Source organism: Lampris incognitus, chromosome 5 (assembly GCF_029633865.1).
Source record: "Lampris incognitus isolate fLamInc1 chromosome 5, fLamInc1.hap2, whole genome shotgun sequence".
In the NCBI taxonomy this organism is placed as follows: domain Eukaryota; kingdom Metazoa; phylum Chordata; class Actinopteri; order Lampriformes; family Lampridae; genus Lampris; species Lampris incognitus.
In genome coordinates, this window is record NC_079215.1 from 14,645,702 (window position 1) to 14,657,231 (window position 11,530).

General features: G+C 44.5%; 1 protein-coding gene across 1 annotated transcript in view; it reads left to right on the forward strand.

Moving 5' to 3' along the window:
• Positions 1–3,006: 3,006 nt before the first annotated feature.
• frem3 (Fras1 related extracellular matrix 3) overlaps positions 3,007–11,530 on the forward strand; it is a 54,205-nt gene continuing 45,681 nt past the window's right edge. The window contains 3 exon segments of the mRNA XM_056280622.1: positions 3,007–7,407; positions 7,409–8,036; positions 8,918–9,007. Of these exon segments, the coding sequence (XP_056136597.1) occupies positions 3,007–7,407; positions 7,409–8,036; positions 8,918–9,007 (5,119 nt within the window).

Genomic DNA, 11,530 nt, shown 5'->3' on the forward strand with positions numbered 1-11,530 from the left:
TCCAAGGTATTCGGTTCATGCTGTGGTCTGTTGGTCATGGGGAGGTTGCTAAGTGCCACACGGTGTTGTCCTAAATGCATCATCATCTACAACAAGCATAGAAACTTTTTTTTTAATTTCTTCACTGAATGCATGAAAAATAACACTCACGCAAGGTTTTGCAATTTACTGTTTGATAGCATCTGTAGAAAAATACCTCTGGATAGTAGGAGAAATACACAATCTGCCCGTGTTTCAATATTACAGAGATTTGAAAACTGTTAACAGTTTCCAGTAGTGAAAAATCAGCTTAAAAACATAAAATCTTAGTTGTTTGCATGCTGTAACTTGATCTACAATACAAGTACAGCTTTGTCTCGGTCACTAAAACATTCATCAGGAGTGAGAAAATGTGAAAAATTGTGCGCGCAACGCACGCGGATCGCCTTATTAAGTGCCCCCCAACTCAAATGATGCTCCATAAAAGGCCAGTAGGTATTTTTATCTTAACATGACCTTGTGCACCATACCCAGTACACATTCTCACATTCTCACTGCATCAAAAATATGACTGCTCAAATTCTCCATGTTATGCTTTTTTAACCGGAGCTGCAATAAGAGCTTCCCTCCGGCATTGCTGCAGGTACCACCTCAAAACGACATCCCTTTGCATCTTTTGGATCAGATCATGAGCGGTAGCGTCGAAAAAAAACTACATCTGCTTGTGTCAACACCCACATAATGAGTCCCATCGCCAGTTAAGACCGAGTCCTTCACAACATGTAAAGGGGGATTTCCAGCATCGGACACTGCATGGCTGTAAATCTGAGACTGTGGCACAGTGACCGCTGTGCCATCACATCTATGGATTTTAAAGCTTCTAAATCAAATTTTAATGAAATGTTTTATTATTATTCATGTTTGAAGAGTCATTTTTATTCACCTTTATAAAATTCATCTCATATCGCATGAATAATAACAATTTCTCTGAAGCTATCAAGTAAAGCACACCAAATAAAATCGGTACAGATTTATTCATTTGGTTGTTTATTTGCCTTGCATGACTTCATTTTTGACAACTGTTTTCAACACTGCCCCCCGGTGTGTGAGATCCTGAGTGGTGCCTATACATCTGTCCGGCCAGCTGATACCAGGTGCTGGCTTCTCTGTGGGATACCAAAGTGCACTTTGGTGCCAAAGTGTCCAAAGTGACACAACCTCAGCGGGAATCAGCCCTGTGAACCGAAAACCATAAAAAAAAGGACCATGCCAGAGAGACTATGTAGTTAAGTCTATTTAATTTGTATAGCTCATTATCACAAATTACAAATTAGCCTCAGTGGGCTTTACAGCAACACAGTATCCTGTCCTTAGACCCTCGTCAATTTACTATTTTATATACTATTTTATTTACTATTTCTTATCTATCCATCCATCCATTATCCGAAACGCCTATCCTGCTCTCAGGGTCGCGGGGATGCTGGAGCCTATCCCACCACGCCATTGGGCATTTGTTATTGTTATTATTTATTTATTTATAAGTCATTTATTATTTGTATGGTGTATTTTTGCTTGCATTGTTTCATTATTGTTCTGCTGGTGACGATAAACACTGGGTATTTTGCATTTACAATAAGCAGTGTGAGCAAAAAGTCGAGATAACTCATCCTCCTAAATGGGTTCCTTGCAGTCTCCAAAACCATAAAACAAGCAGACAAATGAGTCATGATTCCCTCACAGCACTTCTTCAGTCTGTTTGTAAACCGCCTTAAATTGTAAATCGACTGACACAGGCGTCGGTTAGCTAATGACAAAAGTATATCAACCGGGGAATCACGTCGCCCTATTACCGTGGGCCGCCGGGTTGTCTGCATTTGGGCAGGGCTACGGTGACGGAGGAGTGTGGGGACGTCAGACGTGACCTTGGAAGGGGTATTCGGGTGGGAGTATGATATGAGACGGCATGATTCATTAACTTGAGGTCCAGCACTCTTCCTCAAAGACCCCTCTGTTCACATGAACCGGAGGGTAAAATGACCGGGGCCGATCAGCGATGACATATCAGAGAACACGGTTGACATGAAAGTGATTTACAATCAAAAGCAGAACAGAATTTTGCAACAATTATTCTTCCTTGACAGAAATATGCCATGAAATGATCTTGACTAGCTAGTTAACAGAGGACACCGACTGCTATGCCTCATTAGTCATACGCCTAAAAACATTACGAGAGTGCTGGACAGGCTCAGCGTCCTCTCTCCAGTGTAAAATAACGTCTTAATCATTTTAATGGCAACACGGGTTTGGCCTCAACAACTGGGGGAAAAAAAAGCAAGTCTCAATTTTGAATAGCCTTACGCATAACTAATGTTTAGCTGTCTGGCATGACCTCTATTTGGGAGGTTTGTAAAACGAGCAGTGTTGCGTGAGAATATGAAAAAGTGAATAGCAAATAAATGAAAATAAGTAAATCTAATAACAGCGATTAACAATACAACAGTGCCGCCTTAGATGACGATCTTTGTCCGCCAAGGCAGATCTAGTGGATCTTCTCCCCAAAATAATGCGTGTGTGTGTGTGTGTGTGTGTGTGTGTGTGTGTGTGTGTGTGTCTGTGTCTGTGTCTGTGTGTGTGTGTGTGTGAGAAGAAAGGATAGAGGGAAGGGAACGGGGGTGTTTTGGGGGTTGTGGGGTAATAACTTTGAGAGGCTGTCCAATGGTCTTTCTTAAATTAGCAATAGGGGCAGGAGGCTCCCTCCCTATGCTGACAGAAGGAGGAGTCTCCGGCTGTCACTGTCTACTATTTCATTATTACCTGCACAGCCCCAGAGCACTCGCTGCCCTTGTGCTGAGTGAATGTGTGTGAGTGACTCTGTATGGCCAATTAGGAAGAAGACAAAAAGAACCAAGCTATCACAAATCTACTCTTTCTCTCGCTGTTTGTTTTTCGTTTTTTCTGTTTTGGTGGTAGGAATCTGTCCACTTCTGCAGACCGCGCAAAGAAATTGCAAGGCAACTAGCAGTGGATATGGCTGGTTGTCTGCAAATTTCCAGACCTCATAGAGCAGTGGCACTTCTGAGGGGCCACCTTATTACGTTTGCTTTGGTTTTCTGCTTTGCCTCCGTGGACGCAGAGCCCTTTAACCCAGCTTTCCTCTATAAACACAGGTCTGGACCTAATGAAGACAACATCATCATCGCTAACAATGGGATCAGGGTTCCCTTTGGGAGGTCTGTGCATCTGGACCCTGTCAGTGACTTGGTAACGGAGGTGCAACCTGGCGACCGCTGTCACATCACAGTTCTGGACAATGACCCACTGGCCCAGAAACCTGGAATACTTACTCCTAAAAAGTTCCCCTGTGCATTTGGAGCGGATGAAGTGAAGTACACTCATTTTGGTTCTCGGAGTCCCAGCAAGGATCGCGTGAAACTGCAGCTGCGTTATGACTCGCAGACAGACACAGTTATCATCCCCTTCATGCTAGAGGTGGAGGTGGTTTTTCAGCAGCTGGAGATCCTCACCAGGAATATGCCCCTCACGGTAGAGAAGCTCAATGGCAACAGCAACCCTATTGACAAGAAGGGTCTGGAGTTTTCCTATGAGGATGGAGTAACACAGTGTAAGATAACCACTCTGGTCGGTGCTGGAGGTCTCCCCAGGTATGGTACACTTTTGAATAACTCTACAAATGGCCAGATGATTGACTGTGATGAGTTTGTTAAACAAGGAATTCGCTACAAGCACACCGCTAAAACCAACTCACCAAACAGAGACTATATCCCGATGATGGTGGAGCTGCAAGATAATAATGGAAATGTCATAATGCAAGAGCATTTCCAGATGATGGTTAGAATTAAAGAGGGTGCAGAGAATACTGCTCCTAAGCCCAGTTTCGTTGCCATGATGATGATGGAGGTTGATCAGTTTGTGATGACAGCTGTTACAAGTGATATGCTGGCTGCAGAGGATGTCGAGTCTGATCCAGACGATTTAATCTTCAACATTACTTCACCTCTGGGCCATCAGCAAGGCCATATCATCAGTACAGATGATCGAAACCTGCCCATCACTTCATTCTATCAGAGAGACATTAAAGACCTTAAAATAGCTTATAAGCCCCCCTCAGAGGACTCAGATGTAGAGAGAATTTTCCAGCTTGAGTTTGAAATTGTAGACACTGATGGCGCAGTGTCTGATACGTTTGCTTTCATGATTGTGGTGAAGGCTATGAATACCTTGGCTCCTGTAGCAACTAAAAATACAGGGCAGCTATTGTTTGAAGGGCAATCCCGAGCGCTGTCCAGCTCCCAGAATTTAGAGATTAGTGATGAAGATAACCTGGAGGATGTGAAAATTACTGTTGTCGATGGCTTAAAACATGGAGAACTGACTGTGCTTGGTGCTCGTAGGAAATTCTTTACACCTGCTGATTTAGATGTCGGTATTGTGGTGTACCAACATGATGGCAGTGACACCTACAGTGACAACATTATTTTCAGAATGACCGATGGCAAAAATGAGGTAGAGTTTTTGTTTCCCATCACTATTGCCCCCACTGATGATGAGCCTCCTATCATTAATGCCAACACTGGCCTGGTGCTGTTCAAGAATGAAGTAATGCAGATCTCTCCCTTCATTTTGAGTGCTACAGATATTGATTCAGAGGACTCCACAATAAAGTTTATCCTTGAAGCCCCTTACTCTACGGTAGGAGAGTTTCTTCTCAGGCAAGTGGAGCCTCCCTCGGACCCCTCTCTCTGGAAGTTTAGTGCGACAGATGAGATGTTTGAGCAGGTGGTGACTGAGTGGTTTCAGCAAGATATACTTGATGGAAAGCTCTTCTATCGTCACTTTGGACTCCACAGCACCACCACTGTAATTGATCAATTTATATTCCGGGTCTTAGATGACAATGATCCTCCTAACCAATCAGGTGAGCACATATTTACCATCAAAATCCACCCTGTAGATGACCTACCCCCAGAGCTTTATCCAGGCACTACACTTCACATGACAGTCCAAGAATATGAGCTGACACACTTCAAGAAGAGTTTCTTGCGCTACACCGATTTGGATTCAGATGATAGGGACCTGAAGTACATCATTACCAAGGTCCCTACTGACACGGATGAGAACAACCCAGCAGCACTGGGAGAAATTGTCCTTACTGACAGCCCTGACACAGCAATTACTGAGTTCACTCAGGCCCAGGTCAATCACCATAAAGTGGCCTACAGGCCTCCAGACCAGGAACTGGGCATCACTCCAAAAGTTGTTCAGTTCACATATATTGTGGAAGACACTGCTGGTAACTCAGTAGATGGACTATTCACCATTTTCTTACAGCCAGTAGATAACAAACCCCCAGTTATCACCAACACTGGCTTTACTGTTCTTGAAAGAAGTATGTTTATCATCACCACAAAAGAGCTGCATGCCACAGACTATGATACAGATGAGGAAAATATCCTATTTACTGTGACCCAGATTCCCCGCTTTGGGCAGCTGCAATATTTAGGTATTGACATGTTAAACGGCGAAACATTTGTGCTAGAAGACATAGCAAATGCCCGCTTAGCTTACATCCATAGTGGAGAGGAATCCCTCAGCGATGTCATCAAGCTTGATGTCAGTGATGGTTTCCATGAGGTACCTATCATTATCAAGGTAACCATTGAGCCTGTTGATGATGAGTCTCCCACTATTATGCTTCCGGCCGGTCTGCTTGGAGCCTCCATTGACGTCCTGGAGAATGGAGCAACAGAAATTACAAGCAATGTCATTCAGGGCCGGGATGAAGACACAGATGACCTCATGCTCACTTTCATTGTGGAGGAGCCTCCTAGGTTAGGTGAGATCCTGGTCAAGGGTGCCCCTGCTGAGAGATTCACTCAAGAGGACATTATCAATGGGGTGGTGGTGTATGCTCATACATCTGGTGAAATTGGGCCACTCAAAGTTCATGACTCCTTTAACCTCACCCTATCTGATTTGTCAGAGCAATGGGTCGTTGGAGGCAATAAGGTCCAAGGCGTAAGAGTTGACGTCCTCATCCTCCCTGTTGACAGTATTCCACCTATTGTCAGTGTCGGAGAGCAGTTTGTAGTCGTGGAGGGGGAAAAGAATGTCATTACACTGGAGCACATTGAGGCAGAGGATATTGACACAGACAATGACGATATCCTGTGTACCATCATTGTCCAACCAACATCAGGCTATATGGAAAATATCTCCCCTGCCCCAGGCTCTGAGAAGTCCAGGGCAGGCACAGCTATAACTGCCTTTAGCATCAAAGATATTGGACTTGGTCATATATACTATGTCCAGAGCATCCACAAAGGGGTGGAACCTGTGGAGGACCGGTTTACTTTCCGCTGTTCAGACGGTATTAACTTCTCTGAACGCCAATTCTTCCCCATAGTCATCATCCCAGCCAACGATGAAAAGCCTGAGATTTTCATTCGTGAGTTTGTGGTCATGGAAGGCATGAGTTTGGTTATTGATACACCACTCCTGAATGCAGCAGACTCTGATATTCCTGTGGATGAACTGGACTTCGAGATCATCAAAAATCCCAAACATGGCACCATCGTTCAGCAGCTCAGCACTGGCACCATCCCTGTGTATAGGTTCAATTTGGAACAGATCAAAGAAGCATCCAACATTGTCTATGAGCATGATGACTCAGAAACCAAAGAGGACAGCTTTGAAATTAGGCTCACTGATGGGAAACATACGGTGGAGAAAAAAGTTCTTATAATGGTAATTCCTGTTGACGATGAGACACCAAGAATGGCTATAAACGATGGACTTGAAGTAGAGATTGGGGAGACCAAAATAATTAGTAACAGGGTTTTGAAGGCCACAGACCTTGACTCTGAGGACAAAGAATTAACATATGTTGTGCGTCATGGCCCAAGCCAAGGCTATCTTCAGCGTATTACAAAGTCTGGAGATGTCATAGGTAATATCACCCTTGGTATGAATTTCACGCAGGATCAAATTGACAAACATCTCATTCAGTATGTGCACACAGGCCAGGAGGGAATTCGTGACCTGCTAAAATTTGACGTCACAGATGGCATCAATCCCCTCATTGACCGTTACTTCTATATCAACATTGGAAGTATTGACATGGTCTTCCCAGATATAATTAACAAAGGTGTGACTCTGAAAGAGGGTGGAAAAGTAACTCTTACCACGGACCTCCTCAGCACCACTGATATTAACAGTCCTGATGAATACCTGAGTTTCAGCATCACACGAGCCCCAAGCAGAGGTCATCTTGAGAGCACTGACCACCCAGGTGTTCCCATCTCCACCTTTACCCAACTGCAGCTTGCTGGCAACAAGATTTACTATATCCACACCTCTGATGATGAGATGAAGATGGACAGCTTTGAGTTTGAGGTCACAGATGGTTACAAACCCTGTCTTCCGTACCTTTAGAGTGTCCATCACGGACGTGGATAACAAGAAACCCGTCTTAACCATCAACAAGCTAGTTGTTGGAGAGGGAGAAACTAAGCTCATCACACCGTTTGAGTTGACAGTTGAAGATCGGGACACTCCAGACAACCTGCTGCGTTTCATCGTCACCCAGGTGCCAGTGCACGGGCAGCTGCTCTTCAACAACACCCAACCAATTACTACCTTTACCAAGCAAGACCTCAATGAAAACCTCATCACATATAAGCATGATAGCACTGAAACAAATGAAGACAGCTTCTCCTTCACTGTCACAGATGGCACACACACAGATTTTTACGTCTTTCCTGACACTGTATACGAGACACGCAAGCCCCAGATGATGATCATTCGCATCAACACCGTGGACAACGGTGTCCCCCAGATTGTGGTCAATAAAGCAGCTGCCTCACTAAGGATCCTCCAAACAGGCCACCTGGGCTTCCTGATCACCAGCAAGGCCCTTAGGTCCGAGGACAGAGACAGCCCCCGAAAGGTCCTGAAGTACACTGTGTCTGAGGCTCCTCTGCATGGCTTCATCATGAACACTGCGGTGGGAAATGATAGCACAACCACCTTCACTCAAGGTAAGCTTGTAACATTAACTAATAAGTACAACTAAGATTGAATAAAATAGAGAAGCAAAATAAGATAGAATAACAACAGTTTTAACAGTTCACTGTCAACTAATACCTTAATAGACATTTAAATTTGACAAGTGTTTGTCCAGAATTAAATAGGAATATATAACTGCTACATACTGCTACTACTACTACCACTTTTACTACTACTACTATCCATCCATCCATTATCCAAACCGCTTACCCTGCTCTCAGGGTCGTGGAGATGCTGGAGCCTATCCCAGCAGTCATTGGGCAGCAGGCGGGGAGACACCCTGGACAGGCCGCCAGAAAATAATAATGATAATAATAATAACAATAATAATAATAATAATAACAATAATAATAATAATAATGATGATGATGATGATGTTAAACAATCATCATTATTATCATCATCATGTGTAGAAATTGGGGACAACGATTTTCAAATGAAAAATTATATATATAATATTATAGCCCAATGACTGCTGGGATAGGCTCCAACATCCCCACAACCCTGAGAGCAGGATGAGCGGTTTGGATAATGGATGGATGGATGGATTATAATATAGATAATATATATATATATATATATATATATATATATATATATATATATATATATATATATATAATTTATTTTGGTGAAAAATAAAATGAATAGTAAAATATAATTTCTAGGATGTTTACAATATTAATGGACTTTGTCACCTTTTAAGCCGAAAGCCTGAAGGCAGTAACTGAAGCTCAAGGAGAAGTGGGCTAATCCTTTCAATTACCAAAGCAAGTGCAGAGCATTTGCAGATCAAAAGCATTTATACCATTTAACACTCTGCCCCCCCCCCCAATGCTTCCCATACCCTCAGCTGATATCGACGACATGAAGATCTGTTACGTGTTGTTGGATGGGAGCAACGCCACAAGCGATATCTTCTACTTCACCGTTGAGGACAATGGTAGGACTCGTTTATGATCTCTCACACCATAGACAGAGAACCTATTACTGAGGTACTATCTGCCTGCAGGCACTCCTTAAACTTTATCTGTCTTTTAAGGGCCGCTCAAAATTGAATCTGTCTGTTCTCTGTCAATCTCCCAACTGTTTGCATCACAAAGACTTAAGCCCCAGCTGCCCATGACTGACAGCATGCATAACCCCGCCCACCTCTTTTCACCTCACTGGAAAAGGGAGCAAGTTTAAAGGACAGGGGTCAAAGGGGACGAGGGCGAAATACTAACCGTGGGTGTGTAAAAGTTAGACCAACCAGAAGGTGAATAAAACTCTAAACTTTATTGTGATTGAACAATGGGGGGGGGGGTCCTTTACGGCCCAGCAGGACCCTCTCCCTCAGGGTGCTTTTCGGTGCCTTCGAGGCTTCGTGCATTTGAAGTGACACCGAGGCACAAAATGTGAAAATGGCCTTTATATTACACACAGCCACCCGCTTTACACATTCACACAAGACTTTGCCGAGTCATCAGAGCACACGTGCGGGTTTGAGTCCGCAACGTTTCGGTATTGTGCACAAACTGGGTAACTTAAGAGTCGTGACCCTTTTTGGTTTTGCTGACTTGTGAGTGAAGGGGATGTATTTTGTGAGTATCCTAACCAAAGGAAATTTGCGAGAGGGGATCTGTCTGATCCGGATCTGTTTTCTCAGGCCGTATTTTCTGTTTTCCGTGTCTTCTGTGTCCCTATGGCGTCCCATGCGTTCACATCCATTCCTTTTCTTCCCCAAGGCTCTCTACTAACCGGGCTTTGGGTTTTCAGTGCTTGTGTGTCATTTATATTCCTTGGAAATGTACTTTTGGTCTGTTGTCACATGAGCCTGCCTTCTTAAATATCCTAAATACCCACAAGTTGCACTTCTCACACGTGAATCTCGTGGGCTTTTCAGCAAACGGCATCTGGGCACTTTTTACTTTGTTTCGTCCCCCTGTGCAGTATTGTGTCATCAAGACGTTCGCATATACGATTCAAATATCCGTGACGCAGATATAAGAGGGCTTTATGTTTGGGTTTTTTCCCCCTCCTGCGGCGGCTCTCCGTGTCTAAATCCAACAGCATTGCAAAAATAGCAAATGCAAAGTATTAAAATGGAACAGGTGGGGGGACGCGTGGCTATTTTAGCCCGGCTATAAAATTCTAAACATATTCTGAGGTTTGGATTCGCAATCCATACAGCGGGGAGATGTTCGGTCAATGAGCACGCCGGGTGGAGGCGAGGCTCGTGGCAGTATCATCTCCACGGCCGTGGGCGGAGAAGGGCCTGCAGAGAGCAAACCCGTGGCAGTTTGCACTTTTCTTGCAAAAGGGAAACCCTTCCCTTCTTACTCATCCTTAAATGCCTTGATTTCAGACGGCGCCAAGTAGTGAACTCTCCCCTCAGACTAACTGAAGCAGGCCAGACTGTCAGCGCTGATTATTGGGTATCTTAAAGAGACCGGCCTGCCCTGATAATAATTCAAATAGAGAACCAATTATCATATCAAGCTTACTGTAGGATTGCACTTCATATAGCCAGACATGAATTGGACGTATAAAATGAACATGAAGGTCAAAGTGGAAGCTATTTATTTGTCTACAGCAAATAAATCGTTCTGTGCACCGCTGGCTTGTCTTGTCGTCTGGGAAAGAGTGTTTAACCGCAGGAAGGCAGCACAAAGGCAATCAATTAGCTCCCCACTTGCCTCTTGTTTGCCGTCCCGTCTTGTTTAAACTTCCAGGCAGCTCAGACAAACCAGGTGCAGGGTGCAGGCCGCGACATAAAGGAGATAGCTCCAGCTGGAGGGTGGTTTTGTTCCCGCCGGACCGTGGTTCACATGTAGAGGGCACACACACACACACACACACACACACACACACACACACACCCATCACTAGACATACACATACACATATGGACGCAAGTGCGGGTGCGCCCATGCGCACTCATGGTTCCATTCCTTTTTTCATGCTCCATCTCTCTCTCTCTCTGTCTCTCTCTCTCTGTCTCTCTCCTCTGTCTCTCTCTCTCTGTCTCTCTCTCTCTGTCTCTCTCCCTCTGTCTCTCTCTCTCTCTGTCTCTCTCTCTCTGTCTCTCTCTCTCTGTCTCTCTCTCTCTGTCTCTCTGTCTCTCTCTCCTCTGTCTCTCTCTCTCTCTGTCTCTCTCTCTCTCTCGTCTCTCTCTCTCTCTCCTCTCGTCTCTCTCTCTCTCTCTCTCTCTCCTCTCTCTCTCTCTCTCTCTCTCTCTCTCTCTCTCTCTCTCTCTCTCTCTCTCTCTCTCTTCTCTCTCTCTCTCTGTCTCTCTCTGTCTCTCTCTCTCTCTCTCTCTCTCTCTCTCTCTCTCTCTCTCTCTGTCTCTCTCGTCTCTCTCTCTCTCTCTCTCTCTCTCTCTCTCTCTCTCTCTCTGAGCGGAAGTGCGAGTGAGTGTACGGAGCAGCAGCGTGTTGTTTCGGTGTGAGTGAGTTTCTGAATTTTGGACTTTTTTGTCTGGTCC